The sequence below is a fragment of the Leopardus geoffroyi genome, chromosome A1, assembly GCF_018350155.1.
Source record: "Leopardus geoffroyi isolate Oge1 chromosome A1, O.geoffroyi_Oge1_pat1.0, whole genome shotgun sequence".
In the NCBI taxonomy this organism is placed as follows: domain Eukaryota; kingdom Metazoa; phylum Chordata; class Mammalia; order Carnivora; family Felidae; genus Leopardus; species Leopardus geoffroyi.
Window position 1 is genome coordinate 10,058,599 of NC_059326.1, and position 21,442 is coordinate 10,080,040.

Consider the following 21,442-nt stretch of genomic DNA (forward strand, 5'->3'; position numbering starts at 1 on the left):
GCTCATCATAATTTGGCTCCAACTTCTCTTTCTGGCCTCATCTCTTATAAAACTCACCCCTCTCACCCTAAACAGGCCTTGTCTGTTTTAGCCATACAGAATTCCCATTCTTCCCCCAATAGACCATACTTTCTCTCTTTGCATGAGTTATTCCAGCATCTTCTCTCCCAACTTCTCATCCATGGTGCTTCTGCACCTGGGAGCTCCTATTCAAAGTCCAGCCCACTCATCACCTCTTCTGAGAACTCTTCCTGGGGCCTCCCAGGTAGAACCAACCACTCCTTTGACCCTGACCTCAGAGTACTGAGTCAATACATCTATTATAGCACTCATCGTGATCTCTTTTGGGGCAAGAATGAATGCCCCAGTAGGGTGCGATGCGTATATACCTGGTGCCACATCCCTCCCTGTGAACACAACCCCAGCCTCTGGGTATTGCCTACAACCAGCCCACTCCACACCTATTCTCTGTGCAGTGTTCCTCAGGCTTCACTTTGTGAAAGAATCCCCCTGGCTGCTTGTTTCACAGGCGGATTCCCCCTTCCTCCCCACAAAAGCTTGATTCAGTGGTGGCCAATGTATCGGGTGAATTAGATTTGTTCAGAGAGACTCAGCAATGGGGATTGATCCTGGGGCAAAACGACCCATGTCTGGAGAAAGGAGTGAATGGCGTTCATTTATATTCTGGGATTGCAATGAGATGTTGAGAGCGAAAGGCCCTTCGTTCGACTTGATTAAACCTACGCAGGGGTCCATGCTGGGTTGCACACAAAGACAAACTAAAAATATTCTCTAAGTTCTAGTCAGCTTTTAAAAAGATCCAGTTTAGTGTTCTAAATTACCTACTTCAGGAAGCCTCCCCAGCTCCTCAAAACGGGGCTGAATTGTCCCCCCCCCCACCCCCCATAACTCCAGCTTTACCCTCAGCCGCGCGTTTTATTCAGTGCAACGCAGCTGTTGAAATGCTTGCCTACCCTCTGTAACCACACGGACAGCTAGGCAAGGGCAGGGCTGGTGCTTCCACATCCTCTTCTGCTCAGAATTGACCTATTGTCGGGCTCCTAGTGGGTATTTCGGAAACAGGTCTTTAATTAAAGTGAATGAGAGAGTCCTTTCATACTTCAGGTCAAGCGCATTCATTATGCCTACAGAATGAGCGCATAGCTGGCACTCCACGATCTATAGACTGACTCGACATATAAATAGATTCCGGGACTCAGAGAGCTTAGCCTACCACGGACGGACGCTGGGGAGGAGGCAGGACTGCTAGGGCCTGTCCATCCCCACTACCCCGCCCACCGAGAGGCCTGTGGGCCGCGTGCAGGAGAGGCAAGCCGAAGCAAAGCGATGAACTCCAAGGCGGACTCAAGAAGGCCTTGTGGAAAAGTGATCATCACATGATGATCAGTGGAGTTTCCACGTGGTGGGGGTCCAGGGGGAGGAATCAGGGAGAGGAGCGGAGACGCAGGGTACGATGTGCTGGGGAAAAGGGCAGCAAACAGGCTGGGAGACAGTGATTGGTAACTGACTCCAACTCTGGGCCCGACCTGGGAGCGGAGGGCGGAGGGCCGGCGGATCCCCAGACCCCAGGCGGGGAGAGCCAGGGAGAGCCAGGAGAGCGCCACGCCTCCCTCCCACCCGTCCGCAGGGGCGCGGGGTCCCGCGGGCGGATGGATGCTCCCCTCTCCCCCGAGGCCCGACCCGCACCGCGGGCCGACTGTCGCCACCCCGCCCCCGGCCGTGTCGGCCAGGCGGGGGCGGGCCCGGCCGCGGGTGTGGAGCGGCGGACCCGAGGGGGATGAGTAACCCCCGGCGGCGAGCAGGCGCGGCCGGGAGCGTGTGCCAAGTTCCAACCCGACGCGCGCTCGGCCCGGAGCGTCCGGGGTCGTGCCCGGGGCCTGGGAGGGGCGGGCGGCCGCGCCCGGGGCGGATAAAAGGGCGGCGCGGCGCGGCGCGGGGCCCGCTTTCTCCGCGCCGGGCCCGCAGAGCGCCGCTCGCCGGCCGGCACCCGACGCCGGAGCCGGGCGGCGCGGGAGGCACCGCCGGGCAGCGGCATGGCGGGGGTGGCGTGCGCGCCGGCCAGGCCGAGCCTGACCTCCATCTCGTCGGGGGAGCTGCGCAGCCTGTGGACGTGCGACTGCGAGCTGGCCCTGCTGCCGCTGGCACAGCTGCTGCGCCTGCAGCCCGGCGCCTTCCAGCTGCGCGGCGACCAGCTCGTGGTGCCCGGCCCCGGGGGGCCCGCGGCGGCGGCGGCGGCGGCGGCGACGCGCGGGGGCTTCAACGTCTTCGGCGACGGCCGCGTGCGCCTCGACGGGCAGCCCTACCGCCTCAGCAGCTACATCAAGAGGTGGGTGGCCCCGCCGGGTCCCCGCCGAGGCCTCCACCCCGCTGCGGTGCCGGGAGCCCCGGGCCGGCCCGGCTTGCCGCCAACCCCGTCCCCACCAGGACTCCCCCTCTTTCGTGCCACTTGTGCGATCGCCTCACTACTAACGTCACCTGGAGGTGCACATGTGCACATCCCCCCCCCCCCCCGCCTTTTCCGCCCCTAGTGATGACATTTTTTTCAGCTGCCACTTGAAGCCGCCCACGAGGGCATCAGGGCAGGCGCGTGGCGTAGGGCTGGGTGGAGAGCGTATAACTGGAGGGTGATTTTTCCCTTTCTGGCTCCTTAACTGGGTCATATGAGCTCAAATGGAGGCACGCCCTTCAGGGGTGTTTGCGGGGGACAGACTCAGGCCCTGGCTTTGCATTTGTGGGGAGGGGAGAGGATGCTCGAATCTGTGTATTTACTGGCTTTAGCCGGTGAGGAGACCCAGTGGAAAAGGTGCAGAAGTTCAGAGTTTCCCATCTTTGGCCTGCCTCGGTTTTCAAGAAATACTGAAGCGCGGCCGAGAAAGGAACAAAGCCCTGTGAAGTCCAAACGAGGGCCCAGTGGGCTGTGGTGTGGGCAGGTAGGTTCTGGGAAAATCGATGCAATGCCTAGAGCTTCCAGGATCCCGGGGCAGAGCTGGGCCCAAACCTAACTTGCTGGAGGGGGCCCGGGATGCCTCACTGTGGTGGCCAAAGTGTCTGAAGCGCTTCTTAGCAAACTTGCAGCCAGAAGGCTGTAGTCTGTCCGAAGCAGGTTTTGATCATCATGGGGTAAAGGAGGAGGGAGGGTCATGCTTGATTCTACATGGCTTCATGCCTTCCAGAGGTCACCCTGTGCTTGTGTGTGTGTGTGGGGGGGTGTCTTATCTTCGCGGTGTGGAACGGAGTATCGGGAAGCAGGCAGTGCAGTCTAGAGTCTGAATCAGAGATGAGTAAGCTGGCCACTTATTAAGATTCAAAGCCTTTGCTATTGGGAAAGACAGGAGCACCGTGGTACCTTGTAAGTGGGATCGAGCCAAGAAGGGCAAGCAAACAAAATGAGATGTTTAAAATACTGGCTTCAAAGCTGCTGGGAAAAATGTTCTTTTCCACACAAAGAGAGTGGGGACTTTGAATGCCTGAAAAGCCATTCTGCAGCAAGAATTTCACCCTTTCTTTTTGCACCAAAAAAAAAAAAAAAAAAATTCTCTCTTTCTGATGAATGGAGACTTCCCACCCATATGCAGGGGACTATGGGAGGAACTGAGTTAGAAATTATATTTGTAAAGATTATTTTAAAAAGGTAACCATTGTATCTGAGAATAGAGTATGAAAAATTAAAATGTCCAGAATTAATTGAAGCTAGAGGTTAGCATTTTGACATAGCCAGCTTCCTCAGTCTTAGCAAACAGTGCAGCAAAATTTAAAACGATGTTGAAGTGTGCACTCTTGCTTTGAGCACCTCCCACACAAAAGACTCTTAAAGGGCAGTGCTCCCCTGGAGTATAGAGTCCAAAGTAAACAATGGCCAGGTGACACAGACCAGAGTGCCGTCAGGATGCAACTACGGGGTTCTCATTGTCAAAGCAGTTGAGTGAGGGCCTTTGAACCCTGGGAAATACTAAGGAGCATCTGAGAATACTCTGGGTGATAGAATGAACAATCTGTCTTCCTCTCAGGGGACATACTATGGCAGGGGAGATAGGCTTTTATAGGCGGGTGTGCGGTCCTGAAGGATGAACCTGATCTGGATGGAGATAGCCTTCTAGAAAGGGAGGGAAGACTGAGATGTGGGCAGCAGTAAGAAGTTTTGTCTTCATGGAGTACAACGTGGGCAGATAGTCCGAATGGAGACATCTGAAGTTGTCTCCTCAGATCTGCCAAATTTACCCGGTTGTCTTTGGTTTTGGGGATAGCATAGAGCTTCCTCTCTCAGAATATTTATCACTCCAAAGCAGTGATTCATTTCCTCCATCCATCTCTCCCTTCTCTTCCTTCCTTCCTTCCTTCCTTCCTTCCTTCCTTCCTTCCTTCCATAAGCTTTGGCCCATTTTACTAAAGACAAACAGCATGATTTACTTTTAAACAGCCCATTACAGCACAATTCTGAAGATCACAGACTCATCTGGATCAATGATAGCTAGCGTGCATTATTTATTATCTGCATGGCATACCCAAGTCAACATTATTGCCACTGTCGTGTTGGACAGCAGCCTTGGCCAGTGTGGTACAGGGCTCTATGTCAGACTTCCTCGAGTTGCTGGCAAGGATGACCGGTCTGACTTTGCTTTGTCAGCCATCTTCACAGTAGGCTTGTACCCCAGCACATACTTCCTCCTTTTCATGACCAGTAGGACCTAGAGTTGATGGAATCCAACAACTTTTTCATCTTTCCTGCGGCCACCATATTCCTCCCTCAGATGCAGGATGGCCCCCAACCAAGAAGAGCCCCCAAAATGGCCAGGGAACGAAAAAGCCAAGCGACGGTTATGAATCATTTCAGACTATTGGGTTTTCGAGAATTTGTGTAGACCATCTCCCCAGATGTGTATATATACACTAACGTTGCTGACCATCCAGGTAATTTATGAGCTACTTGGATCCAAGTTAAGGATCCTTGCTCTATCAATGAATTCAGTTATTTTTGTCATTCAACAACTATTTTTGGTGTGGGTCGGCTTACAGCGTAAGCAGGATTTCCTTGTTGAGGCCTCGGAAACGTGTGCTGTGTCTTTTACGAAAACGCTTAGGGCTACTGACCCTGACATTCATATGAGTCACTCATTCAGACAGGAGGATGATTTGGTGGCCCAACTTACTGGGGTGTGTTTTTTGATACTTGAACGTTTTTCCAAATCTATGCCTACTAAATAAGCCGAAGGGAACTCAGGGTGGGAGGGAGGTTGAGGGATGGCCACCAGGGCTGCAGAACTCCTGAGAGCCTTCTTTAAAAATTTGTCCTAATTTTGGGAGATTCATGGCAAGCTCTTTCCTGTTATTTTTTTCTTTCAAGCTCAGAATTTGCAGCCGTATTATACACACAACCTGCTCAGGATTCCAGGTGAAAGTAACCATTAACTCGCATGCACACACACACACACACACACACATGCACACACGTTTTTTCCTGTAATTAGATGCAGCCCCTTAGTGAGATGTAGTGGCGTGCAAATTGGAGTTCCAGCCTCCTTTTCGGAGATTCCCTAGCATCAAAGAGGCTATTCGGGTAATAAAGATAAGTATGACAATAATTACGGGCGGCCGCTAATGTTTACTTGAGTACCAGGAATGGTACAAAGTATTTTACAGCCGTTACCTCGCAAGAGACTTCAAAGTCAGCTCTGTTGGTATTTCCCTTTTGTTACAGATGAGGAAATTAGGACGCAGAGATTAACCTGCCTAAGTAAGGTGCTGGTGAGTCGTGGCACAAGGGCTTCTGTGTCGCATTGTCAGCCTCCGCTCTCAGCCAGCTGCCTGGAAGCCAGAAGAATTCTGGCTTGCTGTACACAGCAGCAGCTTTCCCAGAGGTCTCCCGAATCCACAAGGAAGTAACTGGACTTCTATCAGACAGGACGCACTGTAGATAATCAGCCTAGAAGAGAAGGTAAATCCAGCGGCCTTGAGGAAGCCACTAAAAGCAGAGACGCATATGAGACCATATGCGCCCATATGAGACCAGCCGTTAGATGGTGACAGTCACACCCACCTCGAGGTCAGCGACCGGGAGTGGGGGGGGAGGGGCAGAGGGTGCAGGGGGCAGCGGGGAGACAGGTGGGCGAGGTGAGGGTGGAGTCAGGGCTGGAGCCTAGGTAGATTTTCAGGGGCAAGTCTCCCCTCCACCTGCCGTGGGAAGCGTTGGGCTCTGTCTGCTGGCCCTGGGCCCACCTCCCTGGAGGAACCCCGACGGGAGGCGGAGGCATAGACGCGATTGCAGCATTGCGGCCCCCGTCAGTCAGTGTGGGTCCTCAGCCTTGGCCCCCATGTCTGAGTCTCGGATATGGTGACATCGGATATGGTGACATATTGACCGCTTGACAAATGCTCGCAGCCCCGTAAGCCAAGTGCCTCACACGTAGTATTTAATCTGTTAGCCGCCTCATGGGGGTCCTTTTGGTTAGCCAGGGTTTACAGGTGAGGAAATTAATCTCAGCGAAGCTAAAATAACCTTGCTGAGGTCGCCGAGACAGAAATCAACCCCAGATCTGATGATTCAAAAGCTTCGTGCCATTGCTGCCTTCTTTCCTCAGGAGCCTTGCTGTGGGCTTCCGGCCACACTCCGGGCTGCTTCCTGCTCTCAGCTCACCTGGTCCTTGCCAGACGCCCGCCTGCAGGCCTGAGCACAGCCACCCCACAGTCCCCAAGGCTTGGCTAACCCGTGATTCCTGCTGGGGACACCTCCCTGCTGCTCTGGCCCACCCAGTGGTGGCACATCTGGTCCCTCTTGTCTGTCTCAGCTCAGTCCACGGTTCTAACTCCAGACCCCTCCTGCTTTGCTCTTTGTTATTTAAATACCTAGAGCATAAGCCAGTGGAGGTTGGACGCACGAAGGCAGAGAGCTATGCATTTCTCTGGCATTTGCGTGTTTGAGTCATCACATTCGTTTGTGAGCCCCTCGATGGCAGGGACCATGTCTTCGATCCGGCGCTTCTCAAACTGTAATAAACCTGCAGGCCTCCTGGGGATCTTATTAAAACACAGTTGTTTAGGTTGAACAAAACTGGGGAGGAGCCCAGGACTCTGCAGTTTTACTAGCTCGTAGGTGATGCCGGTGCTGATGGTCCAGCGGTCATGCTTTAAGCAACACGGCTTTACCTGTCTATCGTTTGATATCGAAGTGGTGCATTTTCTTATGCCTTCCTAGGAGACTAGATGCTTCTTGCGAGCCAGACTATTTCCTTTTGCTTCTTTGTGCCCCCGCCGCAAAGTGCATGTGCTCAGTACGTATTTGTTGCACGAATAAATGGATGTACGAATGCGTCATTCTCTGTGCCATGACAGCGCTTCGCGTGAGCTGAACATCAGGAATGAGTGAATGAATGAACATGTGCATCCTTGATTCGAATCAGCAGACAGCGGAGTGATAAATCTGAAGCCATTGCTTAATTTCCCTAGAGTTGGGGCAGAAGGAGGGGAGGAAGTGAAAGAGAAGAAGCCGTCTGACAGCTTAGGCTGAGGCCTCACATAAAGCTGTCAAGTTAACACTGGAAACACGGCAGGGCCATCCTGCTTGCTCCCAAGGGCAGAACGCTTGAGCTTAGTGTCGTAGCAAAGGATTATGAAAGCTATAAGCAACTTCTGGGACTTCTACACAAGGCCTGTTTTCAATATGTGTTCCTCTTTTTCTGTGCTCCACTCTCCATATTTTTTTAAATGAACCCATGCAGGGACACACACGCACACCCCCCCCCCCCCACCCCTCCTCAGATGGAAAAGCCATAGGGTTGAGTTCTTATTCGCCTTTGAGCACTCAATTGCTGGAGCCAAGGGAAATTTGGGGCAGCTTTTCAGATTGTGCTAGAAATGATGTAACGCCTGAAGGAATCCCCAGAGAAAGGTAGGCAGCTCAGAGGGGAGTGATCTTTCGGCCACTCCTGGTTTGCTAGGAGCAAAAATACAGTGTTCTTTCTTGGTCTCATCTTTCTGGCATTGCCTTCATTAAGCTTTAGCTTTAGCTTCCAGACTGAAAAACCGAGGAAAGAAATTGGAGCAAAGAAGGAGAAAGTCTTGCTCACTTGTTTCTCAGATGCTTGCGTTGTCCTTTTTCCCGGTCACTCCGATGAACACAGCCTTGATTGTGTGGCACAAGTTTATAGAACTTCACCCTCTGGCCAGCAGAGTTGGCTCAGATTAAAGATACTGACAGTGTTTGTTGAGCATCTATTATGGGCCCAAGTGCATACACCAAGTGTCACTTGCACTGCATTGAATCCTCGCCCAGAAAGAAATACTGTTATATCCCTTTTATAGATGAGGGCACAGGTTCAGACGGGTTAAGTAACTCACCCAAGGTCACAGTGAGATGTGGCTCTGCAGCTGAGTTCACACTGCCTGTCAATTAGGGCATGACTTCGATCTTCTCATTTCGAATCACTGTGCATTCGAAAGGCCGTCACATTGGTCTGCCTTTCAATCTTTGGATTCAAGCCAGGCATAGAAAGTTTCAGCCTAGAAGCATTTTGGGGCCAGGGTAAAAGCCATGAAGAAATAAGAGTTTAAAGAGAGCTATCTTAGACCATTTGCTTTTCATCCTTAATAATTTCAGCAAATACAACACGCATCCAGAACACAAGAAGCAACATTTGCATTAGTAATTCAGAAATATGCACGATTAAAGATGAAATCACTATTCCCTAATGTAGTCTGGTAAGGCTCATCTTAAAATAAAGCCAGTGATTGAATGCCAGATACTTAAATACCTGTGAGACTTCACAGCCAGGTCCTCAATCTTTTTGTATTTTAGTGGCTTACATATCCAAATTTTCTAACAGTGAATTCCAAAGGAGTGCTCACATTTATTAATTTCTCTGGAATTTCAAGGTGTTTAACAATTGTACCGTACCTGGGAGGCTGGGAATGATGAATTAAGAAGGTATTTCTTATTTGTGACCTGGTTTAAATAGAGAGTTCATTAAGCAGGGATCTTGTTACAATCTCTTGTCTGTAAATTCTGTTACAGAGCTCTCATATAAATAGCAGCATTTTCACACATCTGTGGCATAGTGATAACTGACATGCTCTGTGGTGATGTTTACAGCCCCGTTAAGATCCTAAAAGTGCCTCTAAATCATCAAAGGAAAATTAAATTATGTTGAGCATAGTTTTATTATTCAGGGCATCTTATGAAATTCAGACTCCAGAAAGGACGACACATGTAGAGGTTATGCATTAAACTCAGTGAGCATGCCACTCTCCGGAAGCCCCCACCACTCCCTGCCTGGTCCCCCTTCTCTGATCATGACAGACAACAGCTCTTTGAGTCCCCTCGCATTCCAAAAAAACCTTCCAGAGAATTCAGGGGAAAACTGATTATGTTCCCAACCAGTGATCATTTCTAGGTTGAGATTTTCATCTTTTTCCTATACGCTGCGGATTCATCGGAATAAAATCGAGGGTCCCTTCGACTGGATGTTGATGGGCCTCGCACAGAGGCGAGTGTTGCATTGTTAACGTGCAACATCAGAATAGTAATCGGGACGGCAGATTTTCCAGACGCGTTGTACACAAATGCTGTGCTCACGCCCTAGAGAACGACACTCAGACCACGGATATTGAGAGAGCAGAGGAGTCACCTTGAGAAAAATATGAAATGCTTAAGTGACTGTAAATTAGCTCCATGGCAAACAAGGCAGGAGAATATGAAAATCTGCCTTGGGTGGGTCACAAGTGACATCCGACTCTGCCCCAGCTTCACGCATCTGCCTTGTTGATGTTGACTCCAGTTGGACTTGTCCTTTCCTTTCCATGACGACAGATAAGAGTTTTCTTCCTTTCTTCTTCCTCTGCGCCTCTCCCCACGCCCCCTACGACTACAGACCTTACACAGCCTCTCCCAGGCCACTCTTGTCTGGTCGTCCCGGGTCCTGGACCGTTAAGAGATGATGGCAGAGGGGCTGGGAGGGCACCCGCGTACTGCCACCCTCTATCCCAGCCCCACCTTGCAGGCCCTGAGCCCCTCAGGTGTGATAAGGCACGTGCGATGCCTGCCTGGTGCCCAGCACCCAGTTGGCGCCCAGTGAATGCTGTTGAATGAATGAATGAGAGCAAATGAACTCAGCAAATTGTGGTTCCCTTTCTCCCTTCGCTTCTGCTTCCTTTCTTCAGTGCCTTTTGGCAGTTGGCCAATTGGGACAAAAAGGAACAGGAACATTCTCTCCTTGCTGATTATGGGACACAAGGGCCACTCCCCGTCAGTCCCCCGCCTCCCCTTTCCCCATTCTCGCTGGGCACTGTGCTGCTCAGGTGAGGATAAGGGCAGGAGAGGGATGACAGAAGAACCATGCAAAGTCCCTGGGCTGCATTATCTTCCGCAGTCTGTTCCCTTGTTATTCCCCCCGGCCCCCCACCCCTTCTCCCCTACTCCTGCCCTCCCCACCCCACCCCTGAATGTCAACACCTGTCCCCGCTTCCCTTCCCCGGAATACACCAGCCCTGTTGCCCCTTCCCCACCCCTGGACAAGCCCCCTGACCACCCAGTGTCCCTGGAGTGGGAAGCAGAGACTACATTAAAAGCCTGATGAAATACAAGGCAGGAAGCATTTTAGAGACTCCATCAGGGGTCAGGTTTTAAAAGCTCTCGAAATCAGGTCTGACAATCCCCAGAAAAGAGAGAATGATACAGATTTCTAAGAAACCAAGCTGGGAGACAGGCCAAAGCTGTGTTTTTCTGCCTTGGGGGTAGATATTCTCCCACGTGTTCCCAACCCATGCCCAGGTCTGGGTCTCGTGCGCTGGCCCCCCTAAGCGGGTTATGGGAAGTGGGGTGGGGCGGGAGGCTAATAGGGCTGGGTGGTCACAGCTCCCTGCAGTGGGGCTCTCTCCAAGGCTGTGATTTTCACATCAGGCACTGGACGGACAGCAAGCCAGAAAGAACACTCGAGCTGTCTCTGCCAGCGACTAGATGTAGGAAGCAAACACATCACAGCATAGCAAAATCGGCCTGTGCTGTCAGCCAGGGCGGCCATTCATTCCATGCACGTGCACACAGCTGGGCCGGTCAATGGGGAACCAGTTCTGTGTTGAAGAGGGACGGTGGTATATATTTTTTTTTTTTCTTCATTGCACAAAGCTCAGGATCGGGGACACATGAATTAGTTCATAGGACTCTTGGTTGATTGCATAATCTATAGGGGGGCTGGGATCTAGGGATCAGAGAAGGCAAGACAGGAGGAGGAGAAGAGGGAAATTTCAGACCCACCCTAGCTTATCCCACTAATTGGGTGCAATTCATTCTCAATCCGGAGAGACAGAGCACTTCTAGCTTCCAGTGAACTCTTAAGAGCCCAAAAGATAGATGGTGTTGGCCATCACGTAGCGAAGGCTGCCTCTGAGAGCCCAGGATTGGTGCCAGGCTACGCCAAAGACCAGGGCCGCCCTCAGGTTGTGTCCTGATGTCTCAGCTGACGAGGGAGGAGATTTATTTATATTGTACAAAAGATGACTGCCTCCAGAGGGCACACGTTAGGCTATTTCCCTCACAAGTTCTGTGGATGTGGCAGGCGCCCGTCCAGAACATCCCCTTCCTGACCTAGATGGAAGGGTATATTACGTTCGCAATTATCTCTGCTTTTTTCGTAGGTATGTGGAACTGACCAACTACTGCGATTATAAAGACTACAGGGAAACTATATTGAGCAAGCCAATGCTGTTCTTTGTTAATGTACAGACCAAAAAAGACACCTCAAAAGGTAGGTATATAAATATTTTGGGTTTGATGCTGCTTCCTGGGGCTGTGGACTGTGGCATGCTAATGAGGTACAAATTGTGCACGGAGTAGGCAGGGTAGATGTCAGCTTGTGACAACGCTGGGGGCAAGGAGCCTGGGGCGTTAGACCATCTGAAGCACAGCACCAGCCTGCAGAACCTCTACATGATCCTAGGGCAGAAGCCATCTGTCTCTGGGCTTTTGTCTTGTACTTCCTGTCTAGGCAGGAAGTGCTATCAGGTTCTGAGTCTACGAGGGTTGCCAAAATGACTGGAACGCTGCTGATGATATATAATACTGTCTGCCACATTCCAGACGCTCACGTGTGTGAGGCATAGGCTCATGTCCGTGATGGACGCAACAGCCCCATACGACTTTCATGCAAACGGGAACGTTTTTGAGCATGAAAGTAGGTCCTGTTAATAATTATGCTGGGACTAAGGTATAAACCAGCACTAACCCAGGGGGACTAGGATGTATAGTCATCCTACCTATGAGGTGCTTATACCCACTTAACAGATAAGAAAACTAAGATAAAGAGCTGTTGTAGAGGCTTTTATGTTTCGTGCTGTGGCCTTCAAATCTCGACTGGAGGGATATCTCTTTACCGTTTCTTCCAAGAAATCAGATTTACTGATAACGACTCCATTAACTTCCCGTTCCGATAGGAAAATATCTCCATCTTCCCTGCTTCCTGCACAGTGTTCTGTGGGGAAAGCCATGGGCATAATGCTCGGTGATAGAGGCAGAATTTCTTAATCCTACTTCTCAATAGCGTTCTTAAAATGAGCCCAAAGTAATAAGAAGTGATCTGCAAATTCCAAATAGACTCTCTCAAACATTCATTCTCATTCAGATTCGTGGAGCTGCTGCTCTGTTCATTTCCTTCAGAATCATTCAGATTCTCCGCTCGCTTGACAATTCAGCCACAATGCTCTCTCGGCAGGAGGGGCTGGGAACGGAACACAAGGTAGCAAGTAGCTCTTGTTAGAGCATCTGAGCCCCTGATGTTATTTGGCTTGATGATGACCAGAAAGCTGGAGAGTTCTCCGGGAATGTAATTCACAGACATATCAAGTACACCTCCTGCGTCGATCTCTCAGGAGGAATCTTAAGAAAGAATAAGAGAGCTCTCCATTTTTACATTTTAATGAAAGGAGCAGGGAATGGTGCAGGAAATGTTTGTGGATTTGTGGGTGGCCTGTAAAAGGTATACGGTTGTGTGACAACTATCCTGGAAGGAGGTACAGAAACCCAGTGCTGTGCGATTGTAAGGAAAGCCATGAAAAAAAGAGCTTCTGTGATACAGAAGCTTGAGATGGTCAAGTTTAAATTATGAAAGTTGTAAGTAAGGTAACACGTCTAACCTTGGTGCTAAGCTGCACTTTTGTGCAAACTAGAAAAAGCCACCAGTAACTCAACATCATTTACTAATCCTTTCCAGAAGTTTGTCATAATAACTGTACAAACAGACAATGTCTATGAATGTGAATGGCACCCTCTAGAGTGGTGCAGTGCGCAACCTGCCCAGCCAGCACGACTGTGGAGTGCGGTAGCCCTTAGCATCTAACGAACCTAAAGATCTTAGTTTGGTTTGTGTGAAAGTTAGTTCAAGGTCTCAAATAGCTTGCTTGCTTTCTTTATCTCTTGTCTCAAAGAGGTATAAGGTCATTTGTATTTAAAGTGCCCCCCCACCTTTTGGGATGAGCACTGGGTGTTGTATGGAAACCAATTTGACAATAAATTTCATATATTATAAAAAAAAAATAATAAAATAAAGTGCCCCCCAAGATGGCAATTTGGGAGAAAGGAAACAGGGGTAAAAAAAAAAATAATAATAAGATGAACAAAGTTAGTGCAAAAGTTAGCTCAAATGATATTCCTGAGGGATGTAAGACTAATTATTGAGGGACCGTAGGTTTGAGTCCCAAAGCCAATGCAAAATACTCAGTTCTCAAACCCACATAATGGCTGGTCCGTGGCCTTTAACAGAGAGTGGGAATCCATGTAACGTGTCTGTCTAGAAAACAACACTTGACTGTTAAGGCCAAGGAGCTTGATTCTGGGGACTGGAAAAGTTACGAGATCGTTGGTTCATAATATTTCAAATTTCCTAATGAAGAAACAACTTTCTCTGCTTAGAGTGTGTAGGATTGGGCAGAAGTGGACATAAGGAATTAAAAAAGAAAGAAAGAAAGAAACAACCCCAAAACAAACCAGCACCACGCCACCAAGGATACACCTGCCGGGGGCAGAGACATCGTATCATTTAAACAGTGGGAGGGATTTTCTTCCTAGTGACGTGAGCTCTCCATGCCGGACGCACACAGTGGGAGTCAGTTCTCATCTGCGATAATCGGGGAAGGGGACTTATTTTTTGTATTTTTTATTTTTTTGAGACAAGAGTGACAGAGTAGACTTGGAGCTGATTTTTCTAACTGGCTTTTACAGTTGCCCAGAGCTTCCTTTGCATCCCCAAGGTTCTCAGGAATAACATTTCTAGAAATCTGGTTAGGCCTTACAGTGAGGGTCTGAGGGAGCTGCAGAGGAGGCTATAAATGAACAAAGTCTCCAAATAAGGTGGGAGTCGCTGCTTTATCAAATGCTGAGAAGTATGTTGATGTCGCACGTGCGCACCTCAATCTGAATCGTGCCTCCTAATTCCTAGAAAGAACGTACGCGTTTCTCGTGAACACAAGGCACCCCAAGATAAGAAGACAGATAGAGCATGGAATGGACATGGTCATTTCCTCAGTGATCGGGGAAAGCTACCGGCTTCAGGTAAGCTTGCGTCAGTCGGATTCCAGGGCTGCTAACCACATAGAGAGGGGTCGGTGGCATTTCATGCGAGGCTGAGTCCCTAGAACTGGGTTATAACCAGACCCATACGTTTTCTGTGGTTTCATTATCACTACCAATAAAATGAGCTTGGTTTCGAGCAACCGATTAGAAACGGGGTAACAGTGGGGCGCCTGGGTGGCGCAGTCGGTTGAGCGTCCGACTTCAGCCAGGTCACGATCTCACAGTCCGTGAGTTCGAGCCCCGCGTCAGGCTCTGGGCTGATGGCTCAGAGCCTGGAGCCTGTTTCCGATTCTGTGTTTCCCCCTCTCTCTGCCCCTCCCCCGTTCATGCTCTGTCTCTCTCTGTCCCAAAAATAAATAAACGTTGAAAAAAAAAAAATTAGAAACGGGGTAACAGTAAAGGTCAATGTGACCAAGCAGTTCAAGGGCTTCCGATGGATAAGGTATAAGTGCGAAGGTCTGTTTCAAAAGACAAAAGTCAACCGTTGAAAAATATGTCAGAATGAAAAGGAAAGAAAATAGGTGATATTTTGGCAGTCGTTAGTTCAATAATAGAATTCTATAGTAATATACGGTTCTGTAATATAACATTATAGCCATGACATTAATTAAACGCTTCTCTCTCTCTTTCAGTTTGATTTTCAAGAGGCGGTACAAAATTTTTTCCCTCCAGGAAATAAGGTGGTTAATGGAGAACATTTGAGCTTTGCGTATGAATTCAAAGCTGATGCATTATTTGATTTCTTCTATTGGTTTGGGCTCAGCAATTCTACTGTAAAGGTAGAAGGAAAAGTTCTGAATTTGTCAAGCACAAGTCCAGAAAAGAAGGAGACAATTAAATTATTTCTGGAAAAAATGAGTGAACCTTTAATCCGAAGGAGCAGTTTCTCTGACCGAAAATTCAGTGTAACTTCCAGAGGTATGTTACAAATTCTCAAGTACCTGAGGAAGGTAAATAAGAGGGTAGAATAATATCATGGGAGTGGACAATTAGTTGAAAAAAAAAAAGGCCTCGGGGCTCTTGGGCAGCTGAGTCGGTTAATAGTCGGACTTCGGCTCAGGTCATGATCTCCTGGTTCGTGGGTTCGAGCCCCGCGTTGGGCTCTGTGCTGACAGCTCGGAGCCTGGAGCCTGCTTTGAATTCTGTGTCTCCCTCTCTGCCCCTTCTCCCTTGTGCATTGTCTCTGTCCCTCTTTCTCTCAAAAGATAAATAAACATTTAAAAAAAGGAAGAAAGAGAAAAGCCTCTTGATAAAAGGGAAATATAACATCACGGACTTCAGAAAGTAAGAAGTGAGAAATGTTTACTACCAAGAAAAAAATGCGGTGGTCCTTCTTTTTAGGCTCCTTAACGTTTTCTGACGTAGCAGTTACAGTGTGCATCATGCCCAGAATACAATTTTTAAATACATTGTTCATGTAAGTCCATCTTACTGCTCATTTAAATATTAACAACAATTTAAATGTTATGAAAGAGTGATGCTTTCCTGATGTGCATATTCAAGGAAACAGAATGTTAACAACCAGGAGCAGTTGGGGGAAGACTAACCATGGGCGATATGTGTCTTTAAAAACTTTTGAAAGGGTTTGTAAGACCACGAAAGAATAGCTTTGGAGAAGGCTTCGCCTACCAGATTTTACTCTAGATCCTAGTATCCGGTGCTTCCCCCTCAGGAGCTGGTGCGACTTTTCAGTCTGGTTGTGGCTCAGGCAGAGGACATCTGTCCAGTCTCGTCTGGGTTTGTCTTCCGCTGAGCCCATTCTCCTGTCCCACGTGAGTCTGGGCCCGGAGGCAACTTCCTCGAACCAGGACTCTTGCTGCTAATTGCAAGAAGAAAGAACCCGAACACAAACACACGAAAAAACACCAATCTCTATGAACCTGCAGTTTAAAAAATACTCAGATATAAAAAAACAAGAGTCTCAATTATGTTTAACGAGGGTTGCTTTCTTCCGATGTTTATAGCAAAAATGCTTACTCCTGAGGATTTCTTGTCTTGGAGATAGCCCCTCCCCTCCCGTGTGTGCATGTGTTTGTGCGTGTGTGTGTGCACGCGCGCGTGTTCTCTCTCTCTCTCACTCTCCTCCTCCTCCTTCCTCTTTCCTTGCTTCCCCCTGCCCTGATCTCTCTCTCCCTCTTCCTCCTCCCTTTCTCCTCCCCCACCTTTCTCTCTTTCCCTCTCTTTCTCCCCCCTAACTCCCTCCCTCCCTCCCTCCACATTGCTTTAGCTTTCTCTATCTGGGTGTTCCTTACAAAATCACTTTGTGCTTCGCTCCATTGCAGCCCTGTGGGGGATCATACACGGATTCTTGGGGGGAAGGATTAACTTGCCCGGTGGTGGCTGCAGTCCCAGGTGCCTGGTCCCTCCTGTGACATCTCTCCAGCCCCACCCACTGGCCTTGGCGCCCGTGAGTGCGGCTGCCTGGGATGACCATTGCCATCCAGGGGACACCAAGGGGCTTGTGAAGTTGGCCAGTGCCTCCTTGCAAGTTGACTAGGAGTCAAGCTGGGGCCACTTCCAGGACAGAGCTGTGGGGAGGGACTCTTGGAGCCCCGCCTGAGGCCTGAGCCATCATTATGCACCGCAGGTTGCAGGTCACACAGCCAGAGATGCATCAGCTGCCTGCAACCCCCTGCAGGCAGGCCAGCCTGGCCTCTACTGGCTCTGCCCTGGTGAATCAACCTAGTGCCATCCCCTTCTCGCCTTTGCAAAAACTGACCTTTGTCCTAGGCATCTATTCGCCCGCCAACTGGGGGCCTTTTGTCACAAGTGGGAAAACTCTGCACATCTACTCCGGCCCTTGGAAAAGCAAATGATCCATATCCTACTGGTAGACAAACAACCATAAAAAGCTGCTTGGGTTTTTGAGTTCTTCTGAGGAAATCAAGGTTCTCTACTAATTATTGAAATGGTTACATTGTATGTTGTATGAGTTTTAAGGCACTGTTGGGTTTTTGGCTTTGTTTTTCCAGTGACGATAATAACGTGCCTTGTTACTTTTCTCAGGTTCAATAGATGACGTTTTCAACTGCAGTCTGTCACCCAGATCATCTCTGACGGAGGTTCTTTTGGCAGAATTGCCATTTCCAAGTGTTCTGGAATCAGAAGAGACACCCAATCAATTTATCTGATTGGATTGAACACTTTGTGGTCCCTACTACCTGCCAGGCCTGTGCCAAGACAGAAGGCTGGGGGGAGGCAAGAGGTGGTGGGAGGCGGGCACTTCCCCCTGCTTGTCCGTCCCTGTTCCCCCCCGGGAGGCTCCTGTCTTCTGTTTCCCTGGGGATGCCCTGGCCGGCCCGATGCAGCTGACTCCAGGAAGGGCGGGCTTTGGCCCAGTGGCCCAGAGGGGTATCTTCCCCTTTGAACACTTCTCCAAAGAGGCAGAGGGAGCACCCTGAATGCTTTGCTTAGAACCCCAGCATCCTGGGAGCTCCCCAGGCAGCCTTTGAGGGGCCAGTCTGACTTGGGCGTTGACTGTGGATACTGCATAAATCAGCGGTCCTCTGCTCGGGATCTCCTCCTCGTCTGAACCCAACCCCAGCAAGTGGATGGTTAGCAGTGCTATTTTCTTGCAAACGTGGCTGGACAAAAAGCCTAGGACACCTTTCACTGGAAGACAAGTATGTTTCCCATCCTTAGGAGAAACATTGTGGGGAGGGGTCACTGGAGGATTGGCCAGGTTGAGAGGACGGTGACCTGCCACCCGCTGCCTGAAACTTGAGCTCCCTTGGCCTCTCTCTCTCATCAAAATGACCTGTGTAGAAAGAGGCCGGATAACGCAGAACCAAATAGTGACGGGGGAAGGATAACGTACTTGGCAGTGTCCTCTGGTGAAAGCGGGTTATGTCAGTTGGGTGTTTTAAATAAGCTTTTAGCAATCCTAACACTAAAAGCAAAAAAGAAGGAAGCTATAACATTACCATAATACATTGTTACATCTGTACATTTTTCATCTCCTAGCTACAATGGAGTTCTTCAAAAAGAAAAACAATTCCTATTTACATATAAAACCTGCATTGAAGGAATCGCTACATATGCTTATAAAGAGGAAGATTTATGGGTCCTTAGTATAATTTTTCTATTCTTTTTAAACAACTTCCTGTATTATACATTTTGATAGCGCTCCTGATTGTCCCTTCATTTATATTTGATATGTTGGGTACTCTGTGCAATTAAAACTTTTCTTAGCATTCAACATGGAATTGATTAAATTTGTGACCGTGTGTGCGTGTGTGTGTGTGTGTGTGTGTGTGTGTGCGATATTTCCATCATGCTTTGCAGGTGGTAGATTTGCCTTGTAACTTACCAAATTACAATAAGAATTGTGGTTTTCACAGCTACTTTCTCAAGAAGAGCTTTTTGAGGAACAGGTCTATGAAGTATTTGGAGAATAGAAACAATTTGATAACCAATCTTCCAGAAAAGAAAAAAATGTTCCTTAATAACAGAAGAGGCTAAACATTTGTTATTCAACTCAGTACAAGATGAAGAGTGTTCACAGTGAAACAAGTGTCAGTGCAAACAAACCTTAGGCAGATATCAAATATTAAATGTTTCCCAAAGGAAATAGAAACTCTAATTCACAAAAATTGACAAAGATTTTTTTTTTTTTTTAAGTAGCTGAATTGAGAAAAACCATCAGTAATCACTCCAGGAATGGACTAGAAATCTGGAAGGTTTCTTTTATAATTAAAAACAGTGTTTTCATTGAATTAAAAGCGGTTTTTATTGGATGCATTCACTCGGTCCTTATTCACTCAGCAAAGTTTCCTGAACTGCTTCTAAGGGGATATACACTGTGCTAATGTATTTATTAGCAAATGTCACAACGAAGTAACGTCGGGCAGCCTTTAAATTGGTGAAAAGTGTATTGGAACAGATCTTTCTGGGCAAAAGAGGCTTCAATCTGGGTATCAATGCAGCCTTATTCAGATATTTTAACAGTTAAAGATCGATCCTAGTCTATAGGACAACAACGATCTAAGCAATTCATCCATTCATTCAGTCATCCATTCATTCAGTTCACGCATGCAACACATATGATCGAGTGCCTACTCTGCGGTGGTGCCAGCGGTCTGCCAGCACTGAGGTGGGTGCTGGTATATAAAGTGCAGCCCTTGCTTTCAAGGAGCACCCAGTCTTATAAACGAAGACAGGTGTGTGGGGCGCTTGGGTGGCTCAGTGGATTAAACGTCCGACTTCGGCTCAGGTCATGATCTCACAGTTCATGGGTTAGCGCCCCTCATCAGGCTCTGTGCTGACAGCTCAGAGCCTGCAGCCTGCTTCGGATTCTGTGTCTCCCTCTCTCTGCCCCTCCCTCCCTCACTCTCTCTCAAAAATAAAATTAAAAAAACAAAAAATTTTTTAAAAAGACAGGTGTGCAAACTAAGAAGAAGAATAAAATGAGGGCTATGAGAGACGTTCAAAAAAGGGAATGTCTAAAACACTTAGAATCCAGTTTCCGGAGTGAAACTAATGACATAAAACTGTAAAATCGAGTTTTAAAATAAATATGTGAGGATTGATTTATCCAAGTGATTGATTTGTTGAAGCTCTCAGAACAAGAGTCACCTTGGAGGCTATTAATTTATTCCAACAAGAATGCAAATCCAGACATTATCTACAGAAGGAGGGAGGTTTTTTTTCTCATTACCTCACGGTTATAGTTGATTTTTGGCTAAAGGATAATATTGCCCAACTTGATTGCCTACCTTAATTATCAGCTCAAATGTGGATGTCTTTTTACTGTTTCAAATCCCAATCTATCTTCAAAGAGCCAAGTTATGCCCCTATTTAAGAAATTCAAAAGAATATTGCATCTAGTTCTGAAGGGGGTTTCTAAAGAATTTCAAAAATGCTTTAAGCAATGGCAGTGTCATTAGAATGAATTATCACTTTGAAGAAGAGAACATTCATTTGGATGGGTAAATGCTGGTATAACAGATTTAAAAGGAGTGTTCACACTTGATATTCACTACTTGAATACACTTGAAAGGACTGACAGTGTGGAGCATTAGTAATTACCCAATGACTGGCCTGGCCCACTTAACCTCTTAAGAGTTCAGAGGAGAGGAAAACACAAGAATCAGGGACAGCAGAGCTGGCCCAGGAGGGAGGTGACGTCCATACTGGACTGACCAGGTTTTGATAGAATCAACAGTCTGAACTTGCTGCTCTGGCTCTGTGTGAACAAAATGTCAGTAAGTTTGTTGAGTGGCACATTAGAAGCAGAGTTTAGAATCTGCTCCATTAGGTTGGACTGTCTTAATAAAATCGAGAACACTATAGAATTGTCTTTTCCGGATCTTTCAATAAAGTGATAGCTATCATTCTCGACTGCTTAACAACACCCCCTCTGAGTGACAGATATGAATTAAGTAGACTTCAGAAAGATCTAGGTCAGCGAGGGCTAATTTTATGTGTCAATTTGGCTGGGCCATGGTGTCCAGATATTTGGTCTGAACATTATTCTGGATATTTCTAGTTAAGTATTTTTGATGAGACTAACATTGAAATCGGTGGACTTTAAGTAAAGCAGAATGCCCTCTACAATGTCAGTGGGGCTCTCCCATCAGTGGAAGTCCTGAGTGGAACAAAAGACTGACCTCCCTTGAGCAAGAGAGGGGTCTACACAGGTGGCCTTCAAACTTGAATGGCAACATGGGTTCTGCCCTGGGCCACCCACCTGCCAGCTTCCTTTGCAGATTTTGGACTTGTTAGGCTGCACAGCTCTGTGAGCCAATTCCTTAAAATAAATCTCTTTCTCTATCCACGCGCGCGCGCGCACACACACACACACACACACACACACACACATTCTATTGGTTTTTTTCTTTTGAGAACCTGAATCATATAGACTCCATCACA

The 21,442-nt window shown here is 48.1% G+C and overlaps 1 protein-coding gene and 2 long non-coding RNA genes across 3 annotated transcripts; all 3 read left to right on the forward strand.

Annotated features, from left to right (window-relative positions):
• The first annotated feature begins 1,892 nt into the window (after positions 1-1,892).
• Positions 1,893-18,770, forward strand: MEDAG (mesenteric estrogen dependent adipogenesis). The gene is made up of 5 exons (XM_045470205.1): positions 1,893-2,347; positions 11,644-11,753; positions 14,439-14,551; positions 15,205-15,490; positions 17,579-18,770. The coding sequence occupies exons 1-5, from the start codon at positions 2,055-2,057 to the stop codon at positions 17,701-17,703; spliced, it is 927 nt and encodes a 308-aa protein (XP_045326161.1). The 5' UTR covers positions 1,893-2,054; the 3' UTR covers positions 17,704-18,770.
• Positions 2,958-11,086, forward strand: LOC123593793. The gene is made up of 2 exons (XR_006710536.1): positions 2,958-5,953; positions 6,597-11,086. It is a non-coding gene; the product is annotated as an uncharacterized LOC123593793 (long non-coding RNA).
• LOC123593823 lies at positions 14,566-15,036 on the forward strand. The gene is made up of 2 exons (XR_006710560.1): positions 14,566-14,733; positions 14,969-15,036. It is a non-coding gene; the product is annotated as an uncharacterized LOC123593823 (long non-coding RNA).
• Positions 18,771-21,442: the final 2,672 nt, after the last annotated feature.